Here is a 19876-nt window from a genome sequence, read left to right as displayed (position 1 = left end):
GACGGTTCCAAATCAAGAAAGAAAAGCATATGCAAATGGAAACTTTTTAACCAAAAACTACTCATTCATTTTCAAAAGAATATTTCCAAATAATATTTTGAAAAATATGTTTTTTACGACAAATTAAGGGTGTGAAATTTATCAAATTGTAGGTGGGGAGAAAAGGAACAAGATCACAACATATGGAGTTATTTTTCACTTTATCTTTTTACACTTCAATCACATAATCGTGTCATGAAATTCTTCCTTATTAAAGTTCCAATGATCAGCCTAATTAATTTTCCTCGCGCTGTCCCAGGAGTTTCTCCCTATGGGTTCCTTCTTGCATTTGCAAGCCTTAGTCTTTCCTAGGGTTTTGAGTTCCCTCAAAATCCAGTGAAAGTTTAGTTTTCTATCGTGTGATTTCTTTTCTCCATCCCATACTCTACGCCACTTCCATACTTCTCTTCTTGTGGACTGTTTTCCCTTTTTTCGGTTTTGGTCTTTATTTTGATCTTTATCTTCTCTATTCTATAGTGTTTTATTTCCTTACTAACTTTTCCTTTTGCAGTGCAGTCTCGTAGTTCAGAGCATTTCTTCATCTCTATTATTCCTTGGCTTAGTACATTTTGTGCGATTCACAATCCCTTGATGGCTGAGGAATTGGACCAATTGTGCTCTAATTTGTCTATCCGGGAAGGCGAATCAAATCGGGTTGTGCTTCCTTCCTTATCACAATCTACCATGCAATGTAAGGGCTCTCTCTGCCTTCTTGGTAAGATTATTTCCATGAAGCCCGTTAACATGGAAGTCCTGGAAACTACTTTAAAAAGAGTTTGGAGCCCTCCGCATGGTATGCCGCATACCATAGTCGGTGAGAATATTGCTCTCTTTTGGTTTTTTCACCCAGCAGATAAAACCCGAGTGTTGCATGGTTCACCATGGTCATTTGATTAGAAATTGCTTGTCCTCTTTGAATACAAAGGAGATGTTCTATTCCATTCTCTCAGTGTTGTTTTTGGGTCCGTGTTTTCAACGTCCCGCTGGACCTGATGTTCATTGCATCTGCAATAGTAATTGGTGACTGCCTGGGCTTTTTTCTGGAAGTAGACACTGATGAAGATGGCTTGCTATGGGGTAAATATATGCGCATCCAAGTCTCCTTGGATATCTCTCAACCACTGAGGTGAATGATGCTGATCTCACATGGAGGGGAAGAGTTTAAGCTTTACTTTCAGTATGAAAGACTCCCAAACATTTGTTTCTGTTGTGGCTACTTTGGTCATGGAGATCGTGACTGTGAACAGCGCCTTTCAGATCCTGCTGTTGATAGAAAGGAACTTCCATTCAAAGCTTGGGCCAAGTTCAACAATGGCCTTGTTTGCTTGTGCAAAGATGACGGAGAGGTTTCCTAGCAAAGGAGGAACTAGCGCAGCGACTGGAGATGTCTAGCAGGAAATTTGAGAGATTCAAAATTCAAAGTTTGCCGACGAGGATGCGAATGCTCAAGCTATGCATAATTCTTGTATAGGGGATGAGGCATTATCGTCGCCTATGGAATAGGAACCAAACATCTTAGGCAGGGATAGGGATTTGGCTATAAACAAATCTCTACAATCATCTCCTAATCATGACAGGAATGAATCAGGCATTGTTATTAATACGGATAAGGACACGATCTCAAATTCTGACTTTGTTACAGAGAAAGGACAGAACCTTAATTTGGAAACACTTAAGGATACTTCAAATACTATGCTCATTGATGATAAGCCTAGTACTGCTTCTCTTCAGCAAATTCCAGTGGCAGATTCCACCGAAACTCATTTAAATAGCTAGTTTCTTGTTCCAGCCCCTTTGAAAGTTGATAGCTCAAAGTGCCGAACATGGAAGCGAAGACAAGCATCTGCACCTCACTTAACTCCTTCAAGGCCTAAGACTAGTACCTCTGGGAAAAGAAAATCACTCTCATTGATAAACCTCTACTTCTGTTTCAAAGAAACACAAATTGCATGACGCAACTGATCCTAATGCTGTAGCCCTTTCCGTGTCTAACCCCACGGCCACTTCTCAAGAACTGGTTCTTATGGACAGCATTGCAGTGGCAGGACGGGCTGGTACAATGAATCTCATCAGCTGGAACAACCGAGGGCTTGGGAACCCTTGGATGGTTAGTGAAGTCTGCAATATAGCCAAACAAAAAGCTCCCAAATTTTTTTTTCTACGTGAAACTAAATGCAATAGTAGTATAGTTGATCAGCTAAAGTCAAAAATAAATTTTTTTGGTATCTCTGTTAATGCTATTGGTCACTCTGGCGGGCTTGCCCTTCTTTAGCCTAAAGATATTGATGTCTCCATCTTAAGTTTTTCCCATTGTTTCATTGATGCGATTGTCCAACTAAATCCTGATATGGAGCCTTGGCGAATAACTGGTGTATATGGTGAATCAAACACCTCTCTTTGATGAAATGCATGGGCCAAGTTTAGAACCTTATATTGATCTTAGTCCCCAACTTTTGATGTTTACAAAACAAATGGATGATACTAATATCTCTTCAAGATATACTTTCAGTTATGAAGCAAATCAGATTCAAAGATCAAGTGCTATTGAAAGAAACAAAGGTTACTGAAAGCTGTCGGACGCTTGTGAAGACAGGATCGGATGTCCGATAATCATTACGCAGCTTCGGACGCATGAAGAACTCCATCACCAGACGTCCGAAGGAAATAAGACAGTCCTCCTAGCTCACTGACCTCGATCGGATGCAAGTATCGGACATCCAATAGGATCCTTCAAACTCGACGAAAGCTGTCGGACGCTCACAAAGACAATACCGGACGTTCGACAGAATTGTGATATTAACTCATTGTCTGCTTTCAGACGCAAGCACCGGATGTCCGATAGAATTGAAGAAAATCTCTTAAACTCACTGCCTGCTGTCGGACGCAAGAAACCAGACTACCGGACGTCCGATACTCCTAACGGCTAGTTGACTCTTCAGCTACTTTCTATCCGTTGGAAGCATTAATGAAGCACTTTCTTGATCTCCTATAAATAGAGTATGGTCAGAATTTTGAAACAACTTTTGCACACCGAAGATACAAAAGATCTAGAGTGATTTTAGTGAGAAAATACTCTTCAAAAAAAATTTGTAGTTTTAGTAGTGTGAAGTTCGTTGTAAACTTTTCATTTGTGAGTGAATACTTCAATAGTGTAGCTCGGTGAGGGTTGTCCTGAGGGATAGTAAAACTTCCTAATTTGACCATGTGGAGATTGGGGCAAGGAGGAAGTGAACCTTCCTTTGTACACAAGATTGGTTGTATTTCGTCAATTTGAAGAAGCTTGTTTCAATTGGTCTACAAGTTCAAGAGGAGCTTGGTAGTCAATTGGTTTGCAATTTTTCTCTTCTCATTTACTTATTGTTATATTGTGATTCTTAAATTGCTTATCTCTTCTACTTCTCTTAAGTGATATTGTTCATTCATTTATTGATTCATTGTGTGATCACTTAGAAAAGAGGATAAATTTCAAATTGAGCAAAAAGTGCCCATAACTTGATTAGTTTCTTAATCAACCTAATTCACCCCCCTCTTAGGTTGTCTTCAATCCTTACAATTGGTATCAGAACTTGGTCTCCTAGAGATTAAGCTCAAGCGGCTTAGGAGTAAAGATGACAACCAACAATCCATATTTTTTTAAGGACAATCTGTGATTAGACCTCCAATGTTTAATGGATTAAATTATGTGAGTTGGAAAGAAAGAATGATTATCTTCTTGCAATCTATTGATATTGAATTGTGATTTATTGTTAATGAAGGTCCATATGGTGCCTCTATAGTAGATGAAAATACTTATAAATTTAGACCAAAATAAGAAATGAATTGACTGCAGATGACAGAAAGCATCCCTTCTTAAATGCAAAAGCTATAAATGTGTTATATTGTGCTTTAAACTCAAATAAATCTATTAGAGTCAAGGGATGTAAGTCAGTTAAAGAAATTTGGGACAAACTGCGAGAAATTCATGAAGGTAGTGAGAATGTTAAAGAACAAAAGAAATCTATCTTAGTTACTAAATATGAGTCTTTTAAGATGGAACCTCATTAAGATATTGATAAAATGTATGTAGATTTAATGATCTTATTAAGGATTTAGAGGTTTTGGAAAAGGAATATACCTTAGGAGAGAAAAATAGAAAAATCTTGAATGCTTTGTCTAATGATTGGGAAAGTAAAGTGACTGCTATTAAAGAGACAAAAGATTTGAATTCTATGTCTATTGAATCTCTTATTAATTCTCTAACCTCTTATGAGTTGAAACTTAAGGCTAAGGTACAAGAAAAAGAAGATGCAAAGGTAAGAAGGAGCATTGCTCTAAAAGCATCTCAAGATGTAGATGATTCGATTTCATTGGATGGAGAAGATTTGGATGTTAATGACAATGATCTTGCTCTTATCACAAAAAGTTTTAAGAGAATTCTCAACAAACGAAGGTTCAGAAAAGGAGAAAACAACAACTCATTCCCAAATCAGTTCAGCAATGCAAGAAACAAAGGGAAGCAAGAGTTCAATAAAAAGCAAACTGATAAATGCTTTGAATGTGGCCAACCTGGACACTACGTGAGTGATTGTCCAATGAAGAAAAAGAAAGAATGAAAGGTTGAACGAAAACCAAAATTCAACAACTTTCAAATTACATAGAATGATTGCAACTCAGAAGGTGAAATCGAAGAAGAAGAGGAATCTGTCCAAATGACTTTCATGGTCATTGGTGATGATGAGGTCACATAAAAAGTGATTGCTATGTGAGGAAGAACATGAGAAGAGGCATGAAATGCATGTGAATAGTTAGACATGATGCTAACTCTCAAAAACCCAAAAATTTTTGGGTACCATATATTAGTTCTTGATCTCTTGAATAGGTGAATTTGGTGAACATTATTAAGGAATCAAAGTTGTTCACAGACTGTGAATGTTCCAGACCTATGACTGGTGATCTATCACAATTCATCATAATTCAATCCAAAGTCTTGTGGCAAGTGACATTTGGAGATGACATGAAAACTAAAACAATTGGAATATGAGATATTGGTAAGATTGGTGAAATTCTTGTTTATAATGTTTTTTTGTAATTTTCTTTTGATGTTTCTGATGTTTTGAACTGAGTTTTCCTTGATATTTTTTAATATTACTGAATTTTTACAATGACAAAAAAGGGGGAAAAAAGAATAATGCTGATCTAATGATGGTTTGCTTTGATAATTATTTTGATTGCTATTTCTCTGTTTGGTATCAATTTTTTGGTGATGATTACTGAATTCTGGTATCATTTTTCTGTTTTTATTTGGAATATTGGATTCTCTATTATTGTTGCTGGATTATGGTTGCTAATTTTTACCTTCATCTTATGATGACAAAAGGGGGAGAAATGGATGTTATGTGTAAGGGGGAGTTTTTCTGAGATTATAAATTTGGCCCTTAAAAATTTTGGATTCAATAAGTGAGGGGGAGCTTATGCTCAATCTTTTTCTTTCTTTCATCAATTGTTTTGTCATCATCAAAAAGGGGGAGAATGTTGATCTTAGTCCCTAGCTTTTGATGTTTACAAAATAAATGGATGATACTAATATCTCTTCAAGATATACTTTCAGTTATGAAGCAAATCAGATTCAAAGATCAAGTGCTATTGAAAGAAACAAACGTTACTGAAAGCCGTCGGACGCTTGTAAAGACAGGATCGGACGTCCGATAATTATTGCGCAACTTCGGACGCATGACGAACTCCATCACCAGACGTCCGAAGGAAATAAGACATTCCCCCTAACTCACTGACCTCGATCGGACGCAAGCATCGGACGTCCGATAGGATCCTTCAAATTCGACGAAAGCTGTCGGACGCTCACAAAGACAATACCTGACGTTCGATAGAATTTAGATATTTTTTCTAACTCATTGTCTGCTTTCGGACGCAAGCACCGGACGTCCGATAGGATAGAAGAAAATCTCGTAAATTCACTGCCTGCTGTCGGACGCAAGAAACCAGACTACCGGACGTCCGATACTCTCAACGGCTAGTTGATTTTTCAGCTACTTTCTATCCGTTGGAAGAATTAATGAAGTACTTTCTTGATCTCCTATAAATAGAGTATGGTCAGAATCTTCAAAAAACTTTTGCACACTGAAGATACAAAAGATCTAGAGTGTGATTTTTGTGAGAAAATATTCTTCAAGGAAGATTTGTAGTCTTGGTGGTGTGAAGTTCGTTGTAAGCTTTTCATTTGTGACTGAATACTTTAATAGTGTAGCTCTGTGAGGTTTGTCCTGAGGGATAGTAAAACTTCCTAGTCTGACCAAGTGGAGATTGGGGCAAGGAGGAAATGAACCTTCCTTTGTACACAAGATTGGTTGTATTTCGTCAATTTGAAGAAGCTTGTTTCAATTGGTCTACAAGTTCAAGAGGAGCTTGGTAGTCAATTGGTTTGCAATTTTTCTCTTCTCATTTACTTATTGTTATATTGTGATTCTTAAATTGCTTATCTCTTCTACTTCTCTTAAGTGATATTGTTCATTCATTTATTGATTCATTGTGTGATCACTTAGAAAAGAGGATAAATTTCAAATTGAGCAAAAAGTGCCCATAACTTGATTAGTTTCTTAATCAACCTAATTCACCCCCCTCTTAGGTTGTCTTCAATCCTTACAATTGGTATCAGAACTTGGTCTCCTAGAGATTAAGCTCAAGCGGCTTAGGAGTAAAGATGACAACCAACAATCCATATTTTTTTAAGGACAATCTGTGATTAGACCTCCAATGTTTAATGGATTAAATTATGTGAGTTGGAAAGAAAGAATGATTATCTTCTTGCAATCTATTGATATTGAATTGTGATTTATTGTTAATGAAGGTCCATATGGTGCCTCTATAGTAGATGAAAATACTTATAAATTTAGACCAAAATAAGAAATGAATTGACTGCAGATGACAGAAAGCATCCCTTCTTAAATGCAAAAGCTATAAATGTGTTATATTGTGCTTTAAACTCAAATAAATCTATTAGAGTCAAGGGATGTAAGTCAGTTAAAGAAATTTGGGACAAACTGCGAGAAATTCATGAAGGTAGTGAGAATGTTAAAGAACAAAAGAAATCTATCTTAGTTACTAAATATGAGTCTTTTAAGATGGAACCTCATTAAGATATTGATAAAATGTATGTAGATTTAATGATCTTATTAAGGATTTAGAGGTTTTGGAAAAGGAATATACCTTAGGAGAGAAAAATAGAAAAATCTTGAATGCTTTGTCTAATGATTGGGAAAGTAAAGTGACTGCTATTAAAGAGACAAAAGATTTGAATTCTATGTCTATTGAATCTCTTATTAATTCTCTAACCTCTTATGAGTTGAAACTTAAGGCTAAGGTACAAGAAAAAGAAGATGCAAAGGTAAGAAGGAGCATTGCTCTAAAAGCATCTCAAGATGTAGATGATTCGATTTCATTGGATGGAGAAGATTTGGATGTTAATGACAATGATCTTGCTCTTATCACAAAAAGTTTTAAGAGAATTCTCAACAAACGAAGGTTCAGAAAAGGAGAAAACAACAACTCATTCCCAAATCAGTTCAGCAATGCAAGAAACAAAGGGAAGCAAGAGTTCAATAAAAAGCAAACTGATAAATGCTTTGAATGTGGCCAACCTGGACACTACGTGAGTGATTGTCCAATGAAGAAAAAGAAAGAATGAAAGGTTGAACGAAAACCAAAATTCAACAACTTTCAAATTACATAGAATGATTGCAACTCAGAAGGTGAAATCGAAGAAGAAGAGGAATCTGTCCAAATGACTTTCATGGTCATTGGTGATGATGAGGTCACATAAAAAGTGATTGCTATGTGAGGAAGAACATGAGAAGAGGCATGAAATGCATGTGAATAGTTAGACATGATGCTAACTCTCAAAAACCCAAAAATTTTTGGGTACCATATATTAGTTCTTGATCTCTTGAATAGGTGAATTTGGTGAACATTATTAAGGAATCAAAGTTGTTCACAGACTGTGAATGTTCCAGACCTATGACTGGTGATCTATCACAATTCATCATAATTCAATCCAAAGTCTTGTGGCAAGTGGCATTTGGAGATGACATGAAAACTAAAACAATTGGAATATGAGATATTGGTAAGATTGGTGAAATTCTTGTTTATAATGTTTTTTTGTAATTTTCTTTTGATGTTTCTGATGCTTTGAACTGAGTTTTCCTTGATATTTTTTAATATTACTGAATTTTTACAATGACAAAAAAGGGGGAAAAAAGAATAATGCTGATCTAATGATGGTTTGCTTTGATAATTATTTTGATTGCTATTTCTCTGTTTGGTATCAATTTTTTGGTGATGATTACTGAATTCTGGTATCATTTTTCTGTTTTTATTTGGAATATTGGATTCTCTATTATTGTTGCTGGATTATGGTTGCTAATTTTTACCTTCATCTTATGATGACAAAAGGGGGAGAAATGGATGTTATGTGTAAGGGGGAGTTTTTCTGAGATTATAAATTTGGCCCTTAAAAATTTTGGATTCAATAAGTGAGGGGGAGCTTATGCTCAATCTTTTTCTTTCTTTCATCAATTGTTTTGTCATCATCAAAAAGGGGGAGAATGTTGATCTTAGTCCCTAGCTTTTGATGTTTACAAAATAAATGGATGATACTAATATCTCTTCAAGATATACTTTCAGTTATGAAGCAAATCAGATTCAAAGATCAAGTGCTATTGAAAGAAACAAACGTTACTGAAAGCCGTCGGACGCTTGTAAAGACAGGATCGGACGTCCGATAATTATTGCGCAACTTCGGACGCATGACGAACTCCATCACTAGACGTCCGAAGGAAATAAGACATTCCCCCTAACTCACTGACCTCGATCGGACGCAAGCATCGGACGTCCGATAGGATCCTTCAAATTCGACGAAAGCTGTCGGACGCTCACAAAGACAATACCTGACGTTCGATAGAATTTAGATATTTTTTCTAACTCATTGTCTGCTTTCGGACGCAAGCACCGGACGTCCGATAGGATAGAAGAAAATCTCGTAAATTCACTGCCTGCTGTCGGACGCAAGAAACCAGACTACCGGACGTCCGATACTCTCAACGGCTAGTTGATTTTTCAGCTACTTTCTATCCGTTGGAAGAATTAATGAAGTACTTTCTTGATCTCCTATAAATAGAGTATGGTCAGAATCTTCAAAAAACTTTTGCACACTGAAGATACAAAAGATCTAGAGTGTGATTTTTGTGAGAAAATATTCTTCAAGGAAGATTTGTAGTCTTGGTGGTGTGAAGTTCGTTGTAAGCTTTTCATTTGTGACTGAATACTTTAATAGTGTAGCTCTGTGAGGTTTGTCCTGAGGGATAGTAAAACTTCCTAGTCTGACCAAGTGGAGATTGGGGCAAGGAGGAAATGAACCTTCATTTGTACACAAGATTGGTTGTATTTCGTCAATTTGAAGAAACTTGTTTGAATTGGTCTACAAGTTCAAGAGGAGCTTGGTAGTTAGTCAATTGGTTTGCAATTCTTCTCTTCTCATTTACTTATTGTTATGTTGTGATCCTTAAATTGCTTATCTCTTCTACTTCTCTTAAGTGATATTGTTCATTAATTGATTGATTCATTGTGTGATCACTTAGAAAAGATGGTAAATTTCATATTGAGCAAAAAGTGCCCATAACTTAATTAGTTTCTTAATCAACCTAATTCACCCCCCTTCTTAGGTTGTCTCTAGGTATCAGAGCTTAGGAGTAAAGATGACAACCAACAACGCCATATTTTTTTAAGGACAATCTGTGATTAGACCTCCAATGTTTAATGGATCAAATTATGTGAGTTGGAAAGAAAGAATGATTATCTTCTTGAAATCGATTGATAGTGAATTGTGGTTTATTGTTAATGAAGGTCCATATGGTGCCTTTATAGTAGATGAAAATACTTATAGATCTAGACCAAAAATAAGAAATGAATTGACTGCAGATAATAGAAAGCATCTCATCTTAAATGCAAAAGCTATAAATGTGTTATATTGTGCTTTAGACTCAAATAAATCTATTAGAGTCAAGGGATGTAAGTTAGTTAAAGAAATTTGGGACAAACTGCGAGAAATTCATGAAGGTAGTGAGAATGTTAAAGAACAAAAGAAATCTATCTTAGTTACTAAATATGAGTCTTTTAAGATGGAACCTCATTAAGATATTGATAAAATGTATGTAGATTTAATGATCTTATTAAGGATTTAGAGGTTTTGGAAAAGGAATATACCTTAGGAGAGAAAAATAGAAAAATCTTGAATGCTTTGTCTAATGATTGGGAAAGTAAAGTGACTGCTATTAAAGAGACAAAAGATTTGAATTCTATGTCTATTGAATCTCTTATTAATTCTCTAACCTCTTATGAGCTGAAACTTAAGGCTAAGGTACAAGAAAAAGAAGATGCAAAGGTAAGAAGGAGCATTGCTCTAAAAGCATCTCAAGATGTAGATGATTCGGTTTCATTGGATGGAGAAGATTTGGATGTTAATGACAATGATCTTGCTCTTATCACAAAAAGTTTTAAGAGAATTCTCAACAAACGAAGGTTCAGAAAAGGAGGAAACAACAACTCATTCCCAAATCAGTTCAGCAATGCAAGAAACAAAGGGAAGCAAGAGCTCAATAAAAAGCAAACTGATAAATGCTTTGAATGTGTCCAACCTGGACACTACGTGAGTGAGTGTCCAATGAAGAAAAAGAAAGAATGAAAGGTTGAACGAAAACCAAAATTCAACAACTTTCAAATTATATGGAATGATTGCAACTCAGAAGGTGAAATCGAAGAAGAAGAGGAATCTGTCCAAATGACTTTCGTGGTCATTGGTGATGATGAGGTCACATAAAAAGTGATTGCTATGTGAGGAAGAACATGAGGTCATTGGTGATGATGAGGTCACATAAAAAGTGATTGCTATGTGAGGAAGAACATGAGAAGAGGCATGAAATGCATGTGAATAGTTAGACATGATGCTAACTCTCAAAAACCCAAAAATTTTTGGGTACCATATATTAGTTCTTGATCTCTTGAATAGGTGAATTTGGTGAACATTATTAAGGAATCAAAGTTGTTCACAGACTGTGAATGTTCCAGACCTATGACTGGTGATCTATCACAATTCATCATAATTCAATCCAAAGTCTTGTGGCAAGTGGCATTTGGAGATGACATGAAAACTAAAACAATTGGAATATGAGATATTGGTAAGATTGGTGAAATTCTTGTTTATAATGTTTTTTTGTAATTTTCTTTTGATGTTTCTGATGTTTTGAACTGAGTTTTCCTTGATATTTTTTAATATTACTGAATTTTTACAATGACAAAAAAGGGGGAAAAAAGAATAATGCTGATCTAATGATGGTTTGCTTTGATAATTATTTTGATTGCTATTTCTCTGTTTGGTATCAATTTTTTGGTGATGATTACTGAATTCTGGTATCATTTTTCTGTTTTTATTTGGAATATTGGATTCTCTATTATTGTTGCTGGATTATGGTTGCTAATTTTTACCTTCATCTTATGATGACAAAAGGGGGAGAAATGGATGTTATGTGTAAGGGGGAGTTTTTCTGAGATTATAAATTTGGCCCTTAAAAATTTTGGATTCAATAAGTGAGGGGGAGCTTATGCTCAATCTTTTTCTTTCTTTCATCAATTGTTTTGTCATCATCAAAAAGGGGGAGAATGTTGATCTTAGTCCCTAGCTTTTGATGTTTACAAAATAAATGGATGATACTAATATCTCTTCAAGATATACTTTCAGTTATGAAGCAAATCAGATTCAAAGATCAAATGCTATTGAAAGAAACAAACGTTACTGAAAGCCGTCGGACGCTTGTAAAGACAGGATCGGACGTCCGATAATTATTGCGCAACTTCGGACGCATGACGAACTCCATCACTAGACGTCCGAAGGAAATAAGACATTCCCCCTAACTCACTGACCTCGATCGGACGCAAGCATCGGACGTCCGATAGGATCCTTCAAATTCGACGAAAGCTGTCGGACGCTCACAAAGACAATACCTGACGTTCGATAGAATTTAGATATTTTTTCTAACTCATTGTCTGCTTTCGGACGCAAGCACCGGACGTCCGATAGGATAGAAGAAAATCTCGTAAATTCACTGCCTGCTGTCGGACGCAAGAAACCAGACTACCGGACGTCCGATACTCTCAACGGCTAGTTGATTTTTCAGCTACTTTCTATCCGTTGGAAGAATTAATGAAGTACTTTCTTGATCTCCTATAAATAGAGTATGGTCAGAATCTTCAAAAAACTTTTGCACACTGAAGATACAAAAGATCTAGAGTGTGATTTTTGTGAGAAAATATTCTTCAAGGAAGATTTGTAGTCTTGGTGGTGTGAAGTTCGTTGTAAGCTTTTCATTTGTGACTGAATACTTTAATAGTGTAGCTCTGTGAGGTTTGTCCTGAGGGATAGTAAAACTTCCTAGTCTGACCAAGTGGAGATTGGGGCAAGGAGGAAATGAACCTTCATTTGTACACAAGATTGGTTGTATTTCGTCAATTTGAAGAAACTTGTTTGAATTGGTCTACAAGTTCAAGAGGAGCTTGGTAGTTAGTCAATTGGTTTGCAATTCTTCTCTTCTCATTTACTTATTGTTATGTTGTGATCCTTAAATTGCTTATCTCTTCTACTTCTCTTAAGTGATATTGTTCATTAATTGATTGATTCATTGTGTGATCACTTAGAAAAGATGGTAAATTTCATATTGAGCAAAAAGTGCCCATAACTTGATTAGTTTCTTAATCAACCTAATTCACCCCCCTTCTTAGGTTGTCTTCGGGCCTTACACCTTAAAACATCACTCACAGCTACCTTCGCTTTGTTTAGGGTATTTTAATGAAATATTGGATCAAGATGAGTTTGAAGGCAGTGGTTCTCAGCCACAATGGCAAATTGACCAATTTCGAGAGGCACTTGCCCATTGTGAATTCTCGGATCTTGGCTTTGAAGGATATAGGTATACCTAGCTCTGAAATACCATCTCTCCCCTCGCAGCTAAAGCTCACCTAGATTGAGCTTGTGTGAATCTTGGTTGGAGCTCACTGTTTCCTTGGTCTTCTGTGCAACATTTGTTTTCTCATGTTTCTAACCATAGACCTATCATGGTGGTAGCAAAAGAAAGATCCTCGAAGTTTCCTCACATAAGAAGAAGACGACCTTTTCGTTTCAAATCCATGTGGCTAAAATCTGATGATTGTGCTCGAGTAATCCAACATGAATGGAATTCTAGTAAGGATGTTCCTCAGAATCTTAACGATTGTATGCTGGGCTTGATGAACTAGAGTAAAGCATCTATTGGTAATGTCAAAAAAGAATTGGAGCGACTCAAGGAATGGATTGATATTCTTCAGCAAGGTCCTATATCTGATGCCTCGAAGGTTGAAGTTGGGAGTCTTATGCAAAAACTTGATGAGCTTCAAGATATAGAAGATGTGAAATGGAAACAACAGGCTAAGCAGCATTGGTATAAATTTGGGGACAGGAACACCTCCTTCTTCCATGCTTGCATGTCCAAGAGATGTGAAATCGACACAATCTGAGGTCTTCATAATTTTGATGGCTTATGGTGTGAAGATCTGAAAGACATAGAGGCTATCATTCTTGATCATTTGGCAAACTTTTTGCCCATTCAAATCAATCGGATAGGGACTTACAAGTTGTCTTAGAATGTATTTGAGCCTGGGTAACCTCAGAGATGAACGAACGCCTTCTCAAGACTTTCACGGCAAAAGAGGTAACTAAGGCACTTTCTCAAATGCATCCTTACAAATCTCCTGGCCCTGATGGTTTTAGTCCTATCGTTTTCAAAAATTTTGGAATATTGTTGGCCCTAATATTACTAGTTTTGTCTTATTATTTTTAAATAATGGTGTCTTTGATAGTCAAATTAATTTTATGCATATCATATTAATTCCTAAATGTAGGAACCCTAGCCAACTTTCCTAATTTAGGCCAATCAACCTTTGCAATGTTGTTTATAAGCTATCTTCTAAAGTGCTTGCAACCTCTAAAGTGCTTGCAAATAGGATTAGGTCTTTACTACCAAGCATTATGTCCTCATCTCAGTCTGCTTTCATCCTGGGATGGTTAATCACTGATAATATCTTAGTTTCGTATGAATTGCATCATTTCATTAAAACTAAACATAGAGGGGGGGGATAGCTTGATGTCTATTAAGTTAGACATGAGTAAGGCTTTTGACAAAGTGGAATGGAACTTCCTTATCCGGGTGATGCATGCCCTTGACTTTGATGCTCAATTTGTCTCTCATCCATAAATGCATTTCTTCGGTTTCTTTTTCGTTCATCCTCAATGGAGCCCAAGTTGGGTCTATATTCCCGCAGAGTGGAATCAAGCAAGGTGATCCTCTCTCAGCTTACCTATTTATTATCTGTGGAGAGGCCTTTTCTTGTCTCTTGGAGGAATCTTCACATTGCGCAAAAATTGAAAGGGATTGCAATCAATAATCAAGCTCCATCAATAACACACCCTCTATTTGCTAACCATACTGTCCTCTTTGGTAAAGCCTCTCTGGAGGAAGCTATCAATTTCTAGTAGATCATCCAATTGTATGAAAGGGCTTCAGGGCAATATGTCAATCTAGATAAATCTACAATTACTTTCAGCCCCAACACAGCACATGATGTTAGACTTGGCATTTCGCAACTTCTAAATGTACCAATAGTTGAGATGCATGAGGAGTACTTGGGACTCCCATTGGTCATTGGTAAGTCCAAATCTCAAATTTTCACAGCTATTAAAGATCATGTCTGGCAGCGTCTACAAGGTTGGAAGGAGAAGAATTTGTCTAGAGCTGGCAGGAAAGTACTACTCAAAGCTGTCATCCAAGCCATTCCTACATATGCTATGTCATGTTTTCTCCTCCCCGACAACATCTTAAGGGACATTCAATCCATGGCATCAAATTTTTGGTGGGGTGATCAGTCAAAAGCACACAATACACACTAGATCAGCTGGACTAAATTATGCATCCCTAATAATCAAGGTGGATTAGGCTTCCGGAATTTGAAAGCTTTCAACTATGCTATGTTGGGGAAACAAGCCTGGAGGATCCTTACTATGCCTACATCCCTTCTTCATCGTGTACTCAAAGCCAAATATTTCCCCAAGATTGATTTTCTCCAAGCAAGATTGGGACATCGTCCTTCGTTCACATGGAGAGCAATTCTTGAAGGTCGTAAATCTTTAAACATTGCTTGTAGACTACGAGTTAGTTCAGGTTGCTCCATTCATATCTGGCATGATCGCTGGCTGCCCGACCAAGATCTTTTCATATCTACTCTTCGTCTCGAGTGTTGGATGATCAAGCCTGTGTTACAGATCTTATCCATCAAGATCTTCACAGCTGGAACGTGCCCTCTATCGATGAAATATTTTGGGAAGAGAAGGCTTCTTTGATCAAGAACCTACCTCTTTCCAAAAACTTGATAAGAGATAGATGGATTTGGCACTATACAAAGAATGGCAAATTTTCAGTTCGAAGTACCTATCATGCAATTATGGACTCTAATATCCTTGTTGTGGGCCAGATGGCGCATGGGTCCTCTAGTTCTAGTAATGATGCGGTTTGGAAGAAGATCTGGTTGCTTGATATCCCTAACAAGAAGAGGCATTTTCTCTGGCATATTTGTCAAAATTGTTTACCTATACCAGACAATCTTCAGAAAAGAAGGATTCCGATAGATGTCAAATGCGTAGTGTGCAACGGACCATTTGGCGATTTATCCCATCTCCTCTTTGAATGTCCAGCCTCAATTCAAATATGAGCACTTATGTGGAGAAGAAAATTCATGCATGTTTTCGGTCTCAGGTGGACGAGTGGGTAAAGAAGATTCTTCAATCCTTACCACCTAAAGACTACAAAGATTTTGCTGCTCTCAGTTATGAAATCTGGGGCAACAGAAATGATGCATTCTTCAATGGTAAGGCTCGGCATCCCTTAACTTTGGTGAGCTATGCTCTTAATAGTCAAGTAACATTCCGAGAGGCTAATCTCCAAGCTACAACTATCCAGTCACCAAGGCACTCCTCAGTTTGGTCTTTGCCTCTAGCTTCCCACTTCAAAGTCAACTTCGATGCCTCTATTTCAACAATACACCAAATCGTTGGCATTGGTGTGGTGGTCCGCAGCTGTGATGGTCAGTTCATTGCTGGCTTATCCAAGAAGTTACGTATCCTAAGTAGTGCAGAGTTGGCAGAGGCTCTTGCTGCAAGGGAGGTGGCTTTGCTGGCTAAGATATTGATGATCCCAAGCTTCATTCTTGAGGGGGACGCATTCTCAGTTATAAAGCATATTAGTAGCTCGGATGAGATCCTTTCTGACTTGGGCAGTGTATTAGAGGTTATCCGTATCACTTTGTCTGCCCAACACCTTGCCGATATAGTCTGGACTCCTAGAGATGCAAATAAGGTTGTGCATTGTTTAGTAAATTTTGCTAAAACATCCAGCCTTCTTGAATCTCTCCGACTTTTGTCAAACAATTAGTGCTGGATGATTTCCAGTAATCTTCGTGATTAATACAACTTTAATTTCAATAAAAAAAGTTCCAATGATTAGAGGTAAACTCAATAAATGATAGATGAGTTTACTTATAATTGCCAATATGAGGGGCAATTTACCTGCTAACCAACTTTTAAAACTGAAATGATCAGAACTTAGATGTAACACGTAATAAATAAAGAGAAAACAAAAATTAAAAGTAGGGTAGATTACAGTAAGCTCCTATCTAGTTTTTACAAAAACGAGTTTCTCCCATCTTGTTTGCTAGGTAACATCAAAATCTTTCTTATTCTGGGAGGAAAGTTAACTAATTTTGTCATGAATTCATTGCAATGTCTCCAAAATACCCCTACAATGAGATATGTAAATATTTCAAAAAAAAAATTAAGAAAAGAAGGTGGAGCTAGATTTTCTTTTCTTAAAAAAATGTGATTGTAAAACATTGATGATACATAATTGTCTGTATATCCATGAAAATCGGCTCTCTATCAATTTTTTCTTAATTTTAGATTAAGTTTTTTCACTTTCCAATGTAAATTCACAATATTATTTTGAACAAGAACTTTGCAACTGAGTTAATGCCTTCATTCTGTTATCTAAAATTCGCGTTTATATGCGTTGGATATCATGTAGTTAGAAGATTTGATTATTATACAGTTCGAAATACCTCCTTTTATTTAGTATGTTTTATTGGAGGAATAGATACATGTAGCACATCTCTTTAATTTGATAGGTGAAAATAATAAATCCACATGTGAAACAATTCATATTCAAATTGGGAATACTAAGTTGCAAACATCCATACCTACTAGTACATACACTGTTAATGCATGCAGAGCTAATCATTTATTGTTTTTCATGTGCATAATCTTTCGATAGGTTGACGTACATATTAACGCTACAACCACTTGTCCCACCAATTGTAAACGAAATAGACGTTTAACGTAGGGTAGATGATTTAGAGAAAGACATATAGGAAAAACAAGTTTTTACTTACCCTATTTAAAGTTTTTTCAGTCAAAAAATGTCAATACTTGCAGAGGTCTTAGTTTATTGATCAATGTTCACACTTCAAGAATAAAGATTCTAGATTCAGTTTTACTTTTTTTTATGTATAATTTTTTTTTTGTGAAAGATCTCGAATTTGTAACTTCTTACCTAATCCATCTCTCCCCCGGGTATTATCTAACATATCTCTCCCCCAAATTAAAGTCTTACTAAATGTGTTTTAGTTTTCATCTCACTATCCTTCAAAAAAAGTTTTCATCTCACTATCTATATGGGCTACCAGTTTTAATGTTGTTCAATACATGAATTGATTCGATCACTATGGGCTCGTATTCATACCAAAACCAAAAACGAAAAGAATCTGGCTGCTCATAGTTAAGTTAGTTGAAATATCTATAATGAACCATTCTGTCCGAGTCTTCTTCACCTGCTTTACATTTGGCGTATCTACTAAATGATTTAAATCTAATTAAGGTGTTGTCTGGCATCTGTATAAATGAAAATTTCGGAATTCTTCGCTCCATTGAAAGTGTCATACTTTTTATTTTGAAATATTTCAAAATATTTATGATAGTGAGAAAGTCAAAGCACTTTTAGTCTCTCCTCCAATATAGTCTGCTCCTTTAATCATATGCATATTGCCATTCAAATTCAAAATTTGAATTTATGGAGATAAGATTCGAAAGAGAAACACAAATATTATAATTAAATCAATATTTTTGAAAAGTTAGATTTTCGAAATATGACCAAATAATTTGAACGGAGGAACTATTGCATTTGAACATAAACATTTTGTTAAGTCTGAAACTAGCAAAACTCCTATATTTTTTTTTGAATTAATCTTCTATACACTAATAGTGTATATATTTTCACTATTGAATATATGACATATAATTTGAATTTGAATATCAAATTTTACATATGTGTCGTGCATCCAACCATAATAGTGTATACGCTGTCAGTGTATATAAGATTTATTCATTTTTGATAGCAAACTTTCTATCATTGCTGGGCATAATGCTAATTATGTAAAAGTTATTCCTACAACCATATTGACTCTACTTTAGTTACTGAAAAAATAAAAATCCCCGGCCATTATTAGTGAAGCAATTATGGCCGTGGTAGACTGGTAGCATAGGCATAGCATTATTTTTGCCAACTTCAATCCCAAATATCACTTTATTTCTACCCTTTTTGTCGTTTCACATGCCAGGGGGTGAGACAAAAATAGGCCTACATTTTTTAGTCGCCTTCTGCTTATTTCTTTTTAGAGAACTTTATTTCCCTTTTTCTCGTGCTTTTCCTCTCCCTTCTTACTCCCTCCCTTTCTGCAGCCGCCATCCCATGTTGAGAGTTGGGGTATCGGAAGCAGATTTGGGGGAGGTGGGGATACGTTGCGGGGAATGGGGAACAAAGGGCACATGTGTAGTTTGCTAAAGGGATTGGGGAAGGGGGAATGAATTTGCTCGGTTAGCAGCAATATTTTTTTTTTTTTTGACAAACGGTATATTTGTCTTTATATAAGCACTGATATACAAATTCTAATTACAAAAGGAGGCAACTATCAACATATCTTCTGGCGTGCTTTAAGCAAGCCACAGCCGTTAGCAAGAGCAAAGAATATTGGATGGTTAAGCTTCTTTATGGGTAGGAGAAGGGAGGAACCGAGAAGAAACAAAGAGAAAAGAAGTGTAGAAAAAGAGAGAGAATAAGGAAAGATATCTAAATGAATGGACAGTTTTGTGAGAAAGATGCGTTTTGATTCTTCTCTCAAAATTGTAGTTTGATTAGGTACAAGTTCTAAAAATAAACAAATAAAGATTAGTAGCAATCTTAAACATGTTTGAGAAATATGTAAATATTGCATTTAAAACGAAGGATTACAATTAAAGAACTTCTTGTGCACGTGATTTACATAGTTGTATGAAAGAATAAAAGAATTCTGCGAGACAAACTAATGTTGAGCCCAAAGTATAAGGGGGTTTTTCTTTGTTCTTAAAAAAAATTAAAAAATACGAAATGAGGGGAAGTCTTATGCTAAATAACAATAGGCAATATTTTGTCTGTCCTACATTATCTGGTTTCTGGTAAATTATCTGTTTGAGCTTACAAATGTAACCAACATTAACGCAAATTCGAAAGAATTTTGAGTGAAATTGTCCTTATTGAATAACATAACATTTTATGTTAGAAAAATGAAAAAGTTTATGTTAGAAAAATATGATACGAGCGCTGTTTGGAAATTTTCTTTTGTATTG

The 19876-nt window shown here is 36.1% G+C and overlaps 1 protein-coding gene across 1 annotated transcript; it reads left to right on the top strand.

Annotated features, from left to right (window-relative positions):
- The first annotated feature begins 15609 nt into the window (after nucleotides 1-15609).
- On the top strand, nucleotides 15610-16595 carry LOC113758091. The gene is made up of 2 exons (XM_027301121.1): nucleotides 15610-15804; nucleotides 15921-16595. The coding sequence occupies exons 1-2, from the start codon at nucleotides 15610-15612 to the stop codon at nucleotides 16593-16595; spliced, it is 870 nt and encodes a 289-aa protein (XP_027156922.1).
- Nucleotides 16596-19876: the final 3281 nt, after the last annotated feature.

The sequence above is a fragment of the Coffea eugenioides genome, unplaced genomic scaffold, assembly GCF_003713205.1.
Source record: "Coffea eugenioides isolate CCC68of unplaced genomic scaffold, Ceug_1.0 ScVebR1_3598;HRSCAF=5059, whole genome shotgun sequence".
Lineage (NCBI taxonomy): Eukaryota > Viridiplantae > Streptophyta > Magnoliopsida > Gentianales > Rubiaceae > Coffea > Coffea eugenioides.
Note: the sequence above shows the minus strand (reverse complement) of the source record. Positions and strands in the feature narration are given on the sequence as shown.